Here is a 19,171-nt window from a genome sequence, read left to right on the forward strand (position 1 = left end):
CCCACCATGCACTAGCGATTGGGCAGCAATAGCTGGAGAGTCACTAGTACTTTTACATGTGCTTAGGCGACATGCCCCTACTCACGGCATGCCGCAATTAGGGGCATGCGGGAGGATTTAACCTCCCTTTTATCAATATGGGTGTCATAGTGACCCCCATACTGATTAAATTTAGTTTTAAATGACAGTGGCTGCTCACTGTTTAGGCGACATGCCCCTACTCGCGGCATGCTGCAACTAGGGGCATGCAGGAGGATTTAACCTCCCTTTTATTAATATGGGGGTCATAGTGAACGCCATAGGTTTTAATGGAGGGGTGGGGAAGGGGGGGATAGTGACAGTGTTCCGTCACAGGTATGTCCAGTCTTTTTGTTAGTAGCCACCTAGTCACAAAACCTGTTTACATTTAGGCCTCAATTCAATAAGCTTTTGAAATTATTTAACGCTGTAAATGATCTATAAAATAATTTACACAAATTCCCTTTAAATTTAGTTTTATTGGTGACTTCTGTAGATTAATTATTTGGAAAATAATTCTAACAGTATTGAATAAATTGGAAAGCTTATTAAGGTGAGGCCTGAGTGTTCACATAAGCATATATATTTTGAACACAAACACACATACACACACTAATACATGCACACATATATACACTCTGTAGATCTCTCCACCAGCCTGTGGCAGTGCTGGCTTTGCTGTATGTACAGCAATAACAAACCTAATTCTGTGCAGTGAACACATTTCATTTGCAATGGTTACATTAATGTAAACATGAGTGGGTGTTGATATTGTATGGCTGTATACCATGGCAATCGTTTATACACAATTGGCGGTATGAAGGAGTTAAGAAACCAAAGTTGAGTAAAAGTGTATTTCTTCCAATTTTATATTAAAAGGCTTGGATAAAAATAGAACAAAAAAATTCCCCTTAGCCCTAGATCAACAAAGTTTAACCTGTGGCTAGGGAAATGGGTCAGAGTGGGTGGTACCAGCTCCACCTAATGGGCATGAACCCTTAATTGTAGATATAATGAAGAAAGCGCACTGAATGCTGTGGTAGTGCCCCTTAAAAAGAGAGACTACCCAGCAAGCTCGTAAGATGACAGATCAATATTGATATGAGCCTAATCTATTTTAAGATTAGTAGTCCAGACTGTAGGACATTATTTTGTCCCATACTTACCGTCCATTTCCTCCCCTCTTGCTTCTCTCCCCTCCTTATCAATACCATCCTACATTATGGTTCCTTTTTTTTTGTGTATTATGGATATTTCACTGACGAACTAAGGGAGATTCCCCTCATAAATTATTATTTTTACACTCCAGTGATTTCTCCATATATACCACATATAAGATTATGAGAGGACACTCCGTAATCCAAGATATACATAATTAATCGAATCATATGTCATGTTTCCACCTTCCATGTAACACACTTAGGATGCAGTGACTGTATTGTATGAAGTTTTGGGGGGTATTTGCTGATCGCCATATATTTGAATGGCTTACCAGCAAGAATTAAGCTTTCATTTGATCTATCATCTAACCGGTAATGCACCCGTGCATCGGTATCATTAAACTATCTCCACTAAGCGAGGGACGTGTGCCAATCATCTGACGTAGTAGCTAATGAGTCTCCACCCACATGATGCTCGCGTCAAGATACCACGTCACTGATGACGAACAAATTACCTTCTTCATGATTGGCCACCTTGCATTTAAATGCTGGGGGGGTTCTGGCGGCAACTTTCACCCCTGACGAAGGAGTTTTCAGACTCCGAAACGCGCGTCGGGTTAAGACGGGGGGTATTCCCATTCACTGCACTTTGACACTTCACGTGCACCACCTAATATGCACTAAGGGAAACCCCTCTCTGCACATTTTTCGTTATGTTTAATTTTTGTTAACCATTCTCATTGATCATTTAATTTTGGTTTGGAGTCCGATACCACTGATAGGAACAGTATTTAGTTTAGCGATCTAGCGTTAGAACACCCACGAAGGTGTTTATTAGCAGAAGCAAAGGGAATTTAAGCAGTTTAGCGATCGATTTGTGTTACCAAAGAGAGATTTTTTCTCGTTACACCTTACTATTATCGCTGCCTGTGTTTGTCAGTAGACATCTTCCCTTTTACTTCACTACTGTGCATCAGTATTTGCCAAACGTTTTTTCTTTCTTCTTCTCCCTATTGAATACTGTGCCTCTCATTGTTACATGTATAGACTGCACGATTTATATCTTTAAGGGATCATACTAGAAGTCAAGGGAATCACAGCAGTCTAGCGATCTATTTGTGTTATCAAAGAGAGATTTTTTCTCGTTATAATTTACCTTCATCGCTACCTGTGTTTGTCATTAGACATTTTCTCTTTCACTTAACTACTGTGCATCAGTATTGGCTAACCGTTTTCTCTTTTTTTCTCTCCCTATTGAATACTGTGCCTCTCATTGTTACATGTATAGACTGCACGAGTTATATATTTAAGGGACCATACTGTCTAGGGGTTTACTGTCTCATACTTCCCTGGGAATAGCACTCTGAACAAAGTATTCATTTGCATACCAGGGACAGACTTTTCAATCATTTATAGGATACAGAAGTATATGTGGATACATAGTGGCAAGTGTATCTCTCTCTATAAGCAGTTAATACAGTTTCAGTGTAACACTGTTGATTTCGAGATACTTTTCTTGCATTGTATCCACAATTTCTAGTACCTTTTATTGCTGTTTTTTCCTATTTTTTGTTCCCCTAGTTCGCCCCTATCCACTGGACTCCTAATCTTAAAATAGATTAGGCTCATATCAATATTGATCTGTCATCTTACCAGCTTGCTGGGTAGTCTCTTTTTTTAAGGGGCACTACCACAGCATTCAGTGCGCTTTCTTCATTAAATTGGATAAAAATAGGAATTAAAATTGTAAAAGTTTCTCTTGTATCTTTTGTATGTTAACCCCTTAAGGACCAAACTTCTGGAATAAAAGGGAATCATGACATGTCACACATGTCATGTGTCCTTAAGGGGTTAAAGAACTTGTAGTATTCGTAAAGATAACTTCAGTGATGAGGATTTAAAAATCTATGATGAGTAACCTTTACATGGGCTTAGTTAAATGCTTGACTGAGCAATGTGTTCTTTTCTTGATTTACACAGGCTAAAACCAATGCTGATAAAATGGATGACAAGTTCAAAGCCATTAAAAATCTCCATTCTAAACTTGAGACAAAGATTGCAGAACTGCAGGATAAAATGCTGAATAATAGAAATCAAGCTGCAAAAGCACAAAAAGGAGCAAATGACGCACTGAAACAAGCTAAAGAAAGTGAAAGTGTATGTACATCTTCCAATGCAAATATGTTAGAAAATCTTAAACTGCACATCAGTGTTTCATGACATATACTGTAGCTAGTGGTAAAGCATTTGGGCAACATGGTAAAGCATTTGGGCAACCTCTGCCCCTCGCCATTCTGAAACTGTACAAAATATTTTGGTGGTGTCTCTCTGCACCACCCCTAACTTGCTTTTATTTGGGAAATTACACACACACTGACATTCATACCCCCATACACATTCATATTCAGATGTACTTACATTCATGTACATACTGTAAATACATTCATATATTAGGCACATGGATATGTATACACAGACACACAACATATCATGATCTATCAAATTGCTTTTCATTAATGTTTGTATACAGCTATACATGACATGTGCACAGACGTTATTCGGCATGTGCAAAATTATAAATAAAAACACAGACACCGCTTATTCTGTTGGAGTACAACGTCCACAGCTTTATTAATTATAAAATATTTAAATTAACAATTTAGGGTCATTGTCAACAGTAATAACTCCGTTCCTTTCGATCCCAAATACCCCTGACAATGACCCTACCAAAACAATACAAACATAACAATTGATACATAACGAATAATACCTGGCCTACCAAAGAGGCCCCCAACATTTGTTTACCTGCAGGGGTGTACCCAGACACCCCTACACCCCTAGGTTCGTCGCCACCGACGGGCTAGAACCTACCAAACACTTTAACTTCCGGCCTACTCCAGCCTAGAACTTGGCATAACACATTCATAACCCCCAAATAGCCAGTTTACCCAAGCCCTATTTCCGCCACAGCACATGACTTGACCCCTTAAGCTCATGTGCGACCCCCACCACACATAAATAGGGCCTGCGCAATCCCCTCTTGCAAGCCTAAGTTGAATAAGTCGCAACCTACATCAGAAAGGTGCACACCGTCCGACCTAAAGTAACCTGGTAACATCTCCTCCAGTTCCCTGTGCCGTACCACTACGCCCCCCACTCTCCGAATAAAACTAGCCATGATCTTATTGATCTTACCCCTGGATCGTGCGACCGCAGCCGTGTCCCTGGCGTGTCTCCACCTGCACCGAGGCACCATCTCCGACCACACCACCGTCACGCCAGGGACCAGGTCCCGCAGCCGATCCAAATCTCGCTTCATTTGCCTTACCAAGCCGCGCAGCGGCACCAAACCCAGGTCATTACCCCCGCCGTGGATCACCACCACGTCTGGCAATGCCCGTCCCGTCACCTTGCGAAAAAGTTCCCCACTGATGCTCCGCCAGTCGAAGCCCCGATAACCAAACCAGTATATCTCCACTTGCTCCAAAGGAAAGCCCAGCTGTATCCCATTCCTTCGAACTGCAGCTCTCTTCTGAGCCCAATAGACGTAAGAATGACCAATTATCCATGCCGTCCAACCTAGGAGAGACAAAACAAAGGTAAGCATCGCCCCTGCAGCCCAGCTGCACCCCCACATTGTTATGTTCACACCAACCTGTCTGGGCGCACATACGAGCGAAACCGCATTGATTCCCAACGACTGATACGCTTGATCCGCTCGTCCCCCAAACCTAGCCGTGCGGCCATCAATGCCCCGCGCCCCGCCCTCCGCACCAACTCGACAGCATTGTCAAATGATGTATAGGAGACAGAGCACAAGGTCGCGTCGATATTATCATTCACCGACGCCCCAGCCGGGTACGATAAGTGATGTATCAAACGGAACTTGCCCACTTCCTTCTTAGGGACCACCCCTAGCGGGGACATCCTCAAACCCGGCATGGGCGAAGCCGCAAACAGGCCTGCCATCCTCCCTAAACTCACCTCCTTCTGCAACTTCTCCCTAACCACCCCCGGATGAGCCAGCACCGATTTGAGATTCCCGCAAAGCACACCCGGACCCCTGTCCTGGAACGGAATCACGAAACCGTTAGTGAACCCGTCCCACAAAAATCTGGCTACTTCCCGGTTAGCGTATTGCCTTAGCCACGGCAACATCGCGTCTACCTTCACCGGAGATGCCCCCCGCCGCAGAAACGGGGGCTGCCGCGCCATCGCCCCCCCCTCCAGTGCCAGCCTTCCCTTTCTTGAAGCATCTGGAGAGGCCATGATTGCCGCCACAGCCGGAGCACTCATGTTTGAATCTACAGGACGCTCCCCACTTGCACTGCCCCTCGTTGAAGAGCCAGCACAAACCCTTCTTCTGTCCCGCCGACGCGCCACCACTTGGGCCCGCTGTCCCGAGAAAGGGGGCACTCTTTTGGGCCATCATCAACCTCATCCACAAAGGCAGGTCCATCTGGTCCCACCGCATGGCCGGATTCGTCGCTAGGCGCTGCCTAAACTGCTCATCATACCTCCACCAAGCGAGTCCCCCGTAGGTCCTGTACGCATCCCCTATGCCGTCCAAATAGCAAAAAAGCTGTGAGCATCGTTCCGGGTTCTTTTCCCCTATCACGCTAGCCAGTATGCAGAAGGCACGCAGCCAGTTACCGAATGTCTTGGGTATCTTTCGATACTTACGCCTTTTCTCCTCTTCCTCCTTTTTTGCGTCCTTCTTGTCTTCCTCTTTCAAATCTAAAAACTCCTCTAAGGGAAGAAGAGAAAATATTTCGACAAATTCCCCCTTTCCTATCCTCTCCTTAACTTCAGCCTTCAAATGACAGCCCAATGGTCCCGCGAAGGACACGTGTACGTTCTGTCTAGCTGCCTCCGAAATATCACCGCGGTCCTCCAGAGCGCCCGCACAATCTACCTTCCCAGTATCCGCATCCGCGGCGCGTCGCCACGGGACCCCCCCCACACCGAAGTCGCTATCCGCTGCCCACACCCTCCCGAAGTGCCCAGGGGACCCAGCCTCCCCCGACCATGACCCCAAAAGTGATTGCAAACATCCTAACAAGCTCCCTGAATGAGGTGTAGATGTCGACTCCCCATCCACTCCCCCGACCTCGGATGGCCGCGGGGGTACCGTCCTTCCGACCGCCTCGACTGGCTCCGAAGCGTCCAGGGGACGTCGTTTCCTGCCTGCCCTGCTGCGATCCATTCTTGTAGGCGACACACTTCGTGACCTGTAATGAGAAGGTGACCTGGGTAGTCTGTTCACATTGAGCCTCACCCGTCCGTCACATCTGTCTCCTGTCCCGTCATGACCAGACCCCTTCCTTCGCTTGGCCTGAGACCCACGGTCGCTCCTAGTCCCGCTCCATCTGGAAACACCTCCATCCGTCCCTAGTGGTGGACCTCCTCCTCCTATCCCTACTCCTCGAAGTGCTCCCGTCCCTGGACCTGCCTCACTCCGAAGATCGTCCTGAGCTGCCATATCCATCCCTCCCACTGCCTGGCGTGGCTCTATCTGCCCCCTTGGTGGGGCCTGCCCTGCGCCGTTGAACCTGGGAGCGACCTGAGAAGGCCTCCCGCGCATCACACCCCCGGGGGCCCCCGTCTGCATGGCCCCTCCTCTGGCTCCGACTATCCCGCCTCGCGCTGTCCTTCCCAGTCACCAGCTCCCTTACGCCCCTTCCAACACTCCGCTCCTGGCTGTAGTCCCTCTGCGCCTCTGACCTGCCGCTGGGCTGGGGCACACTCCCACTCCTCTGGCTCCCCTCATCCCCGGAATCCACTGCTAAAGACCTAACCCCTGACAGGGCTGACTTGCGTGTCGAGCTGCCCACCTGGACCCCACCACCTCCATGTGAGCCCGCTGTCATGGTGCTCCCCGTTCCCATGACACCCCCCTGCCCCTCAGTGTTGCCCCCAGGGGGCGACTCACCGGGACGCTGGGACACCAGCACTGCTCCTCTTCCGGTCCTCTGCTCAGCCTCCTTGCCCTGGGCTCCATCATCAGCCAGGGGTGTCCTGTCTTCCGCCCGGCGGCAGAGGGCGCTCTTGGCTAGAGGCCCCTTCCCGGCCTTCCGTCCCACCTGACCGGCACCGTGATGACCAGGCAGCACCGGCCGCCATTCAGAGCCTCCCCGGCTTCCAGACCCGCCAGCCACCTCACTCTCCCTGACCGCAGGGCTCTTCCTCCTCCGCGCCCCCGGCACCGCACCCGGACTGAGCCGCTGGGGCGGTCTCGCCCGCCTGACAGGCCTCTTCTCCGCCACACCGACGGGGGGAGCAGACGTGCTCGGAACCCCCAGCTGCTCCTGTAACCATTCTAAGCCTCTCTCCTGCACCAACGATCGGACACCAGCCAGGATTTCTTCGGCGGACGCCATGACCTGCAGCAAAAGAAAAAAGAAGAGCTACTCTGACCTGCAACAATTCACAGGTAAGGGCAGCTCAGATTAAGATGGCCTCAACCTAAAATGGCCGCTATTTAAACTACCCCTCTCCTCCCCACACTAGCTAGGCCCCACCCCCTGACCTCCAGTTCACCTGCCAACTTTCTGGCCCTGTCAAGGCCCACTCCCCCCCTGCGTTGCTCCGTGGGCTACAATTCAATTCATCATTGCAGGCAGTGGCGGAACTTCCACGGTAGCAGGGGTCCCAGCTGCAACTGGGCCCGTCACTCCAGGGGTGTTTGCCAGCTATGTAACACGGCCCTCACCCGCGCAGTAGAACAGCCGAGGCCACACGTTCAGGGGCCCATTGGGTGGCCCATGCTGTTAAGACCCGATTGCAATACGGCACTTTAACAGCGTGACCAAGCCCTTTGATGTCAGACGCAGGGAGGAAGTGACTGCCCCGGTTACTTCCTCCCAGCTATAATAGACAGCCGTGGGGGAGATAGAGGAGGAGAGGAGGGAGTCAGAGTTCAGCCTGAGCCACCACTGAACCCCAGGGAAAGTCACCCTCCTGCACCTAAAAGGTAGGAAACAGGAGGGTGACTAAAACATTTCGCTTGTGTGGTTAGTGTGTGTGTGTGTGTGTGTGTGTATGTATGTGTGGCTGTGTGTATGTGTTTGTATGCATGTGTCTGTGTGTGTGTGTGTGTGCGTGTGCATTTGTGCATGTGTATGTATGTATGTATGTATGTGTGTGTTCGTGTGTTTGTGTGTGTGTGTGTATGTATCTGTGTGTCTGTATGTATGTGTGTCATGAGTGTCTCGGTATATATGTATGTGTGTGTGTGTCTGTGTGTGTCTGCATATGTATCTGTTTGTCTGGATGTATAGGGGGGTATGCGTATGGGTTGGGCCCCAGGGCAATTTTTCCACAGGGGCCCCTTGGTTTCTAGTTACGCCTCTAATTGCAGGAAACAGAATATACAAATGCTAATCAGCCCCTTCACTATGAGATTTTATATACACATTGTTTTAACTTCCAGTTGTATAACAAAATGCAGCTTAGTATGAATCACTTGTAGAGACAGTAAAGGAAATGTCAAATACCATGCAATTACTGTCCAAGCGCCAGCCCTTCAATGTGCCTTCACGGACCGGAGGGGAGATCAGAGATCTCCCTCCCCGGTCTGCAGGCACATTGCTGGCAGCTGACGGGGGAGGGAGGGAGAGAGGACCAGGCAGCTCAGCCTGCAGCTCCTCCGGGTCCTTCTCTCACGAGCATGGAGCGTTGCCACGGTTACCACGGCAACACTCCGAATCTTGCGAGAGTGAACTCTAGCCCTGGAGCTGCGGGCTAGAGTTCACTCTCACCCCCTATACACACACTGCCCCCCACACAGACATATACAGCCCCCCATACACACACTGCCTCTACACACATATACACTGCCCCCCCAACACACAGCCCCAACATACATACGCTGCCCCCTTACACACAATCCCCCCACACACACATACACTGCCCCCACACACACATACACTGCCCCACACACATACACTACCCACCTATACACACACTGTCCCGCCCACACAGACATATACAGCCCCCTATAAACACAGTGCCTCTACACACATTTACACTGCCCCCCATACACACACTGCCCCAACATACATACACTGCCCCCTTACACACATTCCCCCTCACACACACATACATTGCCCCCCCACACACACACAGCCACCATACACACATTGCCCCACACACACATACACTACCCACCTATACACAGACTGCCCCCCACACACACATATAGAGCCCCCCATACACACACTGCCTCTACATACATATACACTGCCCCCCCACACACACACACTGCCCCAACATACATACACTGCCCCCTTACACACATTCCCCCTCACACACACATACACTGCCCCCCCCACACACACACAGCCCCCCACACACATTGCCCCCACACACACCATACACATTTACACACTGCCCCCCATACACACATTGCCCCAGACACATATACACTGCCACCCATACACACACTGCCCCCACACACTATACATATTCACACACTGCCCCCCCATACACACAAAAAATGATGTTATCTTGCTCATTTTGAAGTAACGAGAGTGCTCTTCACTTTGGCTGGCAACTGGATGATCTCCGTCAATGTGCATTCAATTCCCATAGGAAAGCATTGAGAGGCTATTGCGCATGTGTGGCAAAACGCTGTGCTTCACCGCACCAATCAGCATCTCCTCATAGAGATGCATTGCATCAATGCATATTTATGGGGAGCGTTCAGCGCCTCAATGCAGAGAGTGGAGATGCTTAACATAGGTGCTGCACACTGTGCAGCACTGGACTAGGAAGCAGCTCTAGTGGCTGTCTGAGTGACTGTCACTAGAGATGTTCCTAGGCAGCATTGTATACACTGCCTTTCCTCTGAAAAGGTAGCATTTACAATGCTCAGTCTAGAGGGACAGGCTATAGACACCAGAACCACTACATTAAACTGTAGTAGTTCTGGTGACTATAGTGTCCCTTTAACCCCTTAAGGACACATGACATGTGTGACATGTCATGATTCCCTTTTATTCCAAAAGTTTGGTCCTTAAGGGGTTAATATGAAGTCTCTCTCACTGGTCTAAATTACAGGGATAGCAGGAGACACAAGTGAAGATGCACTTTTTTGTGTGTTTCTCCCCCAAGCCCCTTTTAATGTGTCTCTTAGCCCCAGCCCCTTTGTCTCTTTCTCCCCTATCCCAGTCCTTCTGTTAGTCTCTTTCCCAGGCCACAGCACATCTGTGTGTCTCTTTCCCCACAGCTGCTATGTGTGGCTCATTCTCCCCTTCCCCAGTCCCTCTGTGTGTCTTTTGTTAATCTTTCTCAGCCCCACTGTCTTTCTCCACAGACCCCCCTGTGTCTCAGTAGCCCCCATGTGCCCCTTTAGCCCCCCCCCCCAGCCCTCCATGTGTCCTATTAGCCCTCCCAGCCCTCCATGTGCCCCTATACCCCTCCCAGCCCTCCATGCATCTAATTAGCCCCCTCCGCTCAAATGTAAATATCCCCTTTATATTCAGTAAATTGAACTTATAGAAATGTCACCAGGGCCCTTGCAAATACTTTCAAGCTGGGTATTTAAACATTTTTAACCATTTTTGTTGACACATTCTGTATGTGTAAAAAATATATTTTTTACCTTCATATTCCAGACCCTTTGTTAAATATTGCATGATACAGGATAAAATATTATGACCAAATATTTGTATTCCTTCAAGAATTGTGTAAATTGTGTTAACATACAGAAAATTATAAAAAAAACACAAAAAAACAGGAAACACACAAAACATTAATGCATCCCGCTGTCCCGCTCCCTGGGTGAATGAGCTTTAGACCTATCTTGTTCCCATACACCCTTTTTTATCCCCTGCAGCTAGAGATAGCTGGGTTGGCTCAAAAAGGGACCTACATTCCCAAATGTACAAGCTCCAGGACTGATGGTTGAAATACATTTGGACAATTTGCTTGTTTATTGGGACTATGGTTACAGCATGCACAGACAAGTCTTCATTGACCCCCATGGAGACCGTTGATGGGGGGGGCTTGCGACTGGGGCTGTGGATGACTGTAAATTTTCTAAATTTGATTTGCCCACGCTCCCACCAGGCTCATCAACGGGCCTATGCAGGGCGACCCCTTCGCGCTGCAATTTTCTTTTTCCTTCTCTCGGATTCTTACTCAGGCTGCTTCCTCTGGAAGATGTCTGGAGTTTTGGGAGACTTGTATATAGTTCATGTTTAGTTTTATGTATTTCTCTTTTTTCTTATTAATGTCATGACATCTAAATGCTGGAATACAACACTGGTTGATGTCAATAGTGGAAAGGGTGGAAGGTTACAAGGTCTTGCTTTGTACATACTGAGAAACTGGGGGTCCCTGGTCATAGCACGCAGACTTAGTCCCAATAATGGTGCTTAACATCCTCTCACTCAACGTCAAAGGGTTTAACTCCCCGCACAAAAGACGGCTAGCCCTACAAGAGGCGAAAAGGGCACGTGCACACATAGTGTTTTACCAAGGAACCCACTTTAAATGGGGCCACCGTCCCAGGTTCAACTCCCCACAGTTCCCGATAGATTTCCATGCATGTTCTGCAACAAAGAAAAGAGGTGTCTCGATCCTCATTAGTAAAGAAATAGCCTTCACCTTAGTGGCGAAACACTCGGATAAACATAGGCGATACCTGATAATAAAATGCACTATCAATAACGCGCAATACACACTAGTTAATATCTACGGTCCACACTCTGACCAGCCTTTCTAGAAAGGGTATACCAAAATATAGACAGGTGGGGACTGGAGGAGGTAATCATGGGAGAGGACACAAATTTTATCCTAGACGATCAACTGGACGTGACGTCCGCGAGAGAAGTGACACAAAATACAACGCTTCACAGACGCTCCACAACGCACAAATTTAACCAAATACTACTGACACAGGTGGCAATTATTTTAAAGCCATTTTAGACTACAATCATACTATTTATTTTATGTATGTACTTTCAGAGTCTTGATGATCTCAAAGAGAAATATGAACTTCTTAAAGAAAAACTAAAGAAGAAAGAAATTCCCTCGGATATATTGGAAAGAGTTGAACGCCTCAAAAAAGAAGCTGAAAATATGGCCAAGGAAATTCAAGAAAAATTTAAACGTATATCAGGTAAGCAACATGGTTTCTTAGTAGTTATGTCATAGTAATATATGTCTGTATATAGGACTTGCTAAATAATGGTGTACATTGACGTTGTTGCAGGCTTATGCAATGTATGATCATATACTGTAACTAAATCCCCATTGTTTTTGGCTTTTTAAAAAAAATGTATCTGAACTATTACATTCTTTGAGCTTTACTGCTGTATAGTGAATGAGTGAGTATTTCTGAACTTGTATGTTGTATAAATTAGCCCCAGCAGCACACTTATAATGTATGCAGGTTCAGGTGACTGCAGTCTCTTGGTTTTATATATGTTGTAACAAACAAGCAGATGTCTTTACATGTTCTATTAAAGAATAATCAGATCTTACGAAAAATATATATGCAAAGTATAAGTGGCCCATAAACAAAACACTGAAAATAAGCAGTAAAAGAAATATGACATAACGTGCACACTGGCAGGGTTTTTTTTTTAAAGTAAGAATTCAAAGTGAATTTAAATTTTAAGGCCAGAATGGTCAAAGTGAAAGCATGAATGACTTGGAGAATTATTTCCAGTTTAGCTTTTTTGACCTTAAATGTGAAATTCACTTTGAGTGAGAAGAAAAACGGAAGATAATCATATGCTCCAACATAATGTCAGGAATTGGTCAACAGTAGTCAGGCCAACAGTGTGCTTGTTAAAACAAATAAAAATTAAAAAACAATAAGATGTACTGTTTAGCGGCACCAGTATATTAATGGATTCTTTTAACTAAATGCTTAAAGGGGAACAGAGGAAACAATGAAAGGATTGATATGAATGATGAACTAGAAATATATTGTAATCTACAAAACTGAACTGGCTGTCACTTCCTCCCAGCATCCTGACATCATCACAGGGAGCCCGGTCGCGCTCTCAAAGCGGCCGGCCCCTGAAAATCCATCGCCATCGGGTGGCCCATAGAGCATTGGCCACCCGATGAGCCTCCACTTCGCTCGGCCCACGGAGGGCTAAAGGGGCAGCTGCTTTGGGCCCCCTAAGACTGACTGGGCCCGGGGCAGCTGCCCCTTTTGCCCCCTGTTAAAGACGGCCCTGACTATGTGCCTGGGACTGGACTCTGAAGACTGTTTCTAATATTGTTGTGTAAAAAAAAAAGGATTCTGTTGTAATTGTTAATTCTATTGTAATTGTAAAGAAGGGGCTTTAGAGGGAGAGGCAGGTGTTTTATGGAAGGGTGTGCAGGAGTTTGTAGAAGGGGGACAGGGATTTTGTTTAAGGGGGATTTGTGGAAGGGGGTTGCAGGGGATTTGTAGAACAGGGCAGGATATGCGTTTTGCAGACCGGCGAGCAGGAGAGGGGTTTTGTAGAAAGGGGAAGGACAGGTTTTTTTTCTAAATTTACATATTTGTGCAATTTTTAAAAATGAAAACATTAAACATATTGCAGGTATTTTTTACATTTTAAAGTGGGGATGAAGGGGACAGGGGGAGCCAAACACAGGATCCGCCCCAGGTGCCAAATGTTCTAGGTACGCCCCTGTATAGGGGTGTTTTTTGTTTTCCTGAATTAACATATTGAAGTTACTTGTCCACTGACAATTTAGCTCTGCTTTATCCTGCTCTATAGAATTATTTCCTGGGGACTGTATGCCTTTACTATCCTGGAATGTTAAAGGAACACTTTAGTGGAAAGAATACAAAACAGTTTACTGTAAATATAAAAATCATTCCTTTGATATGTTTCCCTTTTCTCAGACAATATAAACGGTCAGAATTAGTTAGTATGACTTGTAGTCCTGTATTACTGTATTTTGCCTAACACATTATGCCACCACGATGCATTCAAACTAATACAAAAGTATATTTTAGATTCATTTTCATTTTGCATTAAATCAGAATTAAATAAGTTGTCACACATGTGTTGTCACAGAATGTCTTATCTTATGCAAAATATTTTCTGGAATCTAGAAAACCTAGCCTGCTTTGACCTGCAAATTAGTTGTCATACAAATCGGTTTGGCAATTCAAAGTTGTCAATTCAAATAAATTCAAGTTTTCAATTCAAATAACTGGTTTTATTTAAAAAAAATTTGAGTACCTTATGAGTGTATTAGGACAAACTTTTCTTGATTATCTTGGACTTGTGCTGCCTGTATTAAACCTGTGAACATGTATTAAGCTTGTTCGAACAGGGTCTTCAATAACCTTGTTTCATGTCAATGCTTGTAGTTTCTTATTTGTTTTTTTATTGAATTCACGTAATTGCTGTCTGGTGCTGTAGATAATCTAGTGGCTACAAAATACTGATGACAGATGTAAAATATGGCCAGAATTGAGGCAGCCCGCTTCCTTGTGCTGGGGCTGCAACTAGCCGTGGCAAACAATTAAACATTTAATAGGTTAGTCTTCAAACTAAAATAAATTGGTCTAGATGAATATTCTTGTTCTTGGGTAGAACATTGGCTTAAGGATAGAGTACAACAAGTTGTCATAAATGGTACATTTTCAAGCTGGACAAAAGTGGTAAGTGGTGTCCCTCAGGGTTCTGTTTTGGGACCGCTTCTATTTAACATATTTATAAATGATCTTGAAATGGGCATTGAAAGCCATGTATCAGTGTTTGCAGATGACACAAAACTTTGTAAAGTAATAAAATGTGAGCAGGATATTGCCTTGCTGCAGAGGAATTTGGATAGATTGGGGGACTGGGCACTAAAATGGCAGATGAAATTTAACGTAGAAAAATGCACTTCGAGGTTAAGAATGCACAAGCAATTTACACCCTAAATGGTAGGGAACTAGGGATAACCACACACGAGAAGGATTTGGGAATTGTTATAGACAACAAATTAGGTAGCAATATGCAATGTCAATCTGCCGTTGCTAAGGCCAGTAAGGTTTTGTCATGTATAAATAGGGGCATAAATTCTCGAGATGAAAATATAATTTTGCCTCTTTATAAATCGCTGGTAAGACCACACCTTGAATATGCTGTGCAATTTTGGGCACCTGTTATAAAGAAAGATATCATGGCACTATAAAAAGTGCAGAGACGAGCTACAAAATTGATAAAAGGAACGGAGCATTTTAGTTATGAAGAAAGGTTAAAAAATTTAAATCTCTTTAGTTTGGAAAAACAGCGCCTGAGAGGGGATATGATAACATTAAACAAATATATTCAGGGCCAGTACAAACCATTATCTGGAAATCTATTCATAAACACGGCTATACATAGGACACGAGGTCACACATTTAGGCTTGAAGAAAGGAGATTTCATCTAAGGCAAAGAAAAGGTTTTTTTTACAGTAAGAGCAATAAGGATATGGAATTCTCTGCCTGTAGAGGTGGTTTTGTCAGAGTCCATACAGATGTTTAAACTGCAATTGGATAAATACTTGCAAAAACATAACATACAGGCCTATAATTTCTAATTAGTGGGGTAATAGCTGCTTGATCCTAGGAGACATCGGACTGCTATTTTGGGGTCAAGAAGGAATTTTTTCCTAGTTTGTTGCAAAATTGGAAGCGCTTCAGACTGGGTTTTTTGCCTTCTTTTAGATCAACAGCAAAAGCATATGTGAGGAAGGCTGAACTTGATGGATGCAAGTCTCTTTTCAGCTATGTAACTATGTAACTATTTACAGAATCCTACCACCATGAATCCTACCACCATTTACAGAATCCTACCATTTACAGAATCCTACCACCAACTATGTAACTATTTACAGAATCCTACCACCAAATCACTGAAGTGGGTGGATTGGATTAACCCTTTACTACAAGCCTCAAAAAACTGTTGTAATTGTTTTACTAACTTCTTACTTGGATGGAATGAAAAACAAATTGCAAAATTTAGGCTGCAATGACCAAACTTTAACTAAATGAGAATTGTAGAATTTTTCCAAAAAATTTTTTGCCTAAATATTGCAATCCAAATGTTATTTCACTGCAATTTTTTTATTTATTTATGAATAAACCCTTTTGGAAGGCCTAAATTGATCTGACATGTACTGTTGTGTAGCCAGGTAAATACAAAATGATAATGTTTTTTAGGCTTGCTTTATAAATCTAGAGCCTGAGCTTTGAACTTAATTTCTCATTATTATCTGGCACTTGCTTTTGGCTGGAAAAGTATGGGAAATGTAGTTGGAGATTTGACATACATGATTTCTCAGTTAAGGTCAAATTGTACTACAAAATGTGTAAGAAAAAAGTTATTTGTTAGCGGAATAAGATAGAGATGTTAAGGTGATGTATAACAATAAAGTTTCTATTTGGCTTGTGGGGAGTTGTATTATGATTGGTCTCACTACAATCTTTAAGTACCTAGCAAAATAGGTAAAGATAGAGAAGATGCAAGCAAAGTGAAATCATATTTTTTGTAATTCCAGAATAAAAGCAAGAAAAACATTGAAATGTTGTTAGATAAACCCAACAGTAAAATTCAAATAACTATCTAAAGAAAACAATCGCAATGCTCTATTGTATACAGTTTTCAGTATAGTATACAGAAAATGCAAAAGCTGGGTTTAACCTGTTTATGTGCTGTAACCTGCATTTATTCTGAGTTGAACACAGAAATACGCACTCTTGCAGACTAAACTACTTTGTCATTTTCAAGTGATGAGCGAAAGTCTTTGATGCATAACCTATATTTATACAGTTCTAAATGTTAACAAAATATCTAAAGCCCCACTAATTATGTTGTGTCTAGACCCTGTACAAATCAGAGAACATGTTTTAAAAGCTTACCAATTAAACTGAAAAAAGCTTGTAGTAAACAATCACTGCATTTTACATCCAATCTCTTCAACCAACTCTAGAAGCTCTAGAACTCCAAAAACACTATTTGCTGGTATGATCTTTGTGTCTGCCCGTAACTATCATTAATAACAATGACGTCTTGTTCTTAAACACTTTGAGTGAATTAGATAAGCAGCTGCTTGTTTAAAAATACATGTTACTGAAATGAAAATCCCTTGTGTAAACTTTTGAAATTCCAGGCACTGCTTCCATCAGCACTTATTGTGATCCCTGGACAAAAAAAAATGAGCTCACATAATAAGTCAAAAAGCAAAGAAATACCTTACAAAATGTATGGATCGTTTTTACACTGCACTTGTTGTTTGACCCAGCTACAAAGATTCATTTGTATTAGGAACGTTTTGTGCTCTTTTACTAAAGAAGAGTATTTTGTTTATTTATTTTACTATAACCTGCTTTAACTAATGATTAATGCATATTATCTGCTGGTTAAACATTTTACTTTTGAACAATGTCACAGTGTACACATGTATTGTCGTAAAATTTTTCACAATTTCACTGAAAAACATTGCTCTGTGCTTTTATGTTCCAGATTTGGAAGAGAAGATTGATGATCTAAATCAAGCAAATCTAGACAAGGCAAATGAATTAAAAGAACTTGAAGAAGAGGCAATAGCAATAAGAGATGACATTTTCACTGAAGAATCTAGGCATGCTAATTGTAAATCCTAATACTATATTACTTAAATTGTCGAAAATAATACACTCTGCAGAGTATTGGTACTAAAATTGTGTTATCATAATCACAGTATTCCTCTCATTGATAACCGTTATTATACTGTGATGCTTGAAGGGTTTGTGTGCAGGGAAGACTACAGAGGACCTTTACAACTGAATCACTTTTGAGAAAGGCGAGCAAGCCGAAACACGTTAAGTGCAGAGTTTGGTGCTTTTTTCACCTACATCAGGCATCCTGGATTTTATTTGGTGTTGCACCCAAGAAACATAAGCCGTGAAGCCAGTATCCGGGTCCTTACTAAGTGTCCACCTGTCTTTTCCATGTTGGCGCCTTTAGTCTGAGCCAGCTTTTGGAGTGGCTCAGAACCATGTGAGTGGGTCCATACATTTTATTTACGTAGAGTCAGTTTTAACTATATTACCCTATGTGTTTGTTTTATTTTATTTATAGATTCCACCACTGTATGTACAGATTGTGGTAATATTTTACTTTATTGTGTGCTCTCACCATCATTTATTGTATTTTTCACTGTTTGAATATTGTTGAGCTACATGGGATTTGCTTCTATTTTCTTTTATTCTAATCAGTTGTCATTGATATGACTTATCAGTTTTAAATATCCTGTTATACTTACCCTAATGATGTACTGGATTGACTTTTCATTGATTTATGATCTTGTGTTAGTTCTTCAACATGAAATGTGGAATATGTTTTCATGTTTACTTTTTCTTTCCTCTTCCTAGGGATTGGAAGGCTGACTTTACTTATTTTACAATAAACATAAAATACTACCATGTGTGTTGGTAAAAAAAATTATCCTTTAAAGGGGCACTGCACTTCCCAAATGAAATACATAAATAAAGATCACTGTTTAACAGATATAGAGATCCATGCATGGATTTAATCATGCATTTTTTAATTGGGGTATTTCTAACAACAGCTAGCAAAAGCTCATGTCTGAAGCCCTTTGCAAGCCTTCTTCTAACCCTGCCCAGACTTATTTGCCTGTCCAGTCACCAACTTCCCAATGTAGATTCCAATGGCTCTTGTGTCTCTTAACTTAGTAAAACAAAAAACAAAAATGTGAAAATGTCAACTTTAAAGAAATGCGAAAAGGAAGGGAAACTAACTTTAGATATATAAATATATATTTCAATTATTAGAGTTTCTTCCTATTTAAATTTAGGGTCTCCCTTTGAGACAAAAATGAAGGTTTACTCATCTTTTATCCCTTACCATGCCAGTTTAGCTGCAGCCTTCTCTCTATCCCAAAATCCCAAACTAAGATTATAATTTGTGATGATCACAGCCTACTTTGCATGTGCAGTACTCTATTTAATACACTGTATGTACTGTAGATAACTCCTAATAAAAGGCCAATCACAGTA

At 43.5% G+C, this 19,171-nt stretch overlaps 1 protein-coding gene across 1 annotated transcript in view; it reads left to right on the forward strand.

Annotated features, from left to right (window-relative positions):
* LAMB4 (laminin subunit beta 4) overlaps positions 1–18,458 on the forward strand; it is a 344,917-nt gene extending 326,459 nt beyond the window's left edge. Inside the window, exons 34-36 of the mRNA XM_063448083.1 lie at positions 3,159–3,335; positions 12,150–12,303; positions 17,637–18,458. Of these exons, the coding sequence (XP_063304153.1) occupies positions 3,159–3,335; positions 12,150–12,303; positions 17,637–17,776 (471 nt within the window). The 3' untranslated portion in view covers positions 17,777–18,458. The remainder of the gene's footprint in view (positions 1–3,158; positions 3,336–12,149; positions 12,304–17,636) is intronic.
* Positions 18,459–19,171: the final 713 nt, after the last annotated feature.

The sequence above is a fragment of the Pelobates fuscus genome, chromosome 3, assembly GCF_036172605.1.
Source record: "Pelobates fuscus isolate aPelFus1 chromosome 3, aPelFus1.pri, whole genome shotgun sequence".
NCBI lineage: Eukaryota > Metazoa > Chordata > Amphibia > Anura > Pelobatidae > Pelobates > Pelobates fuscus.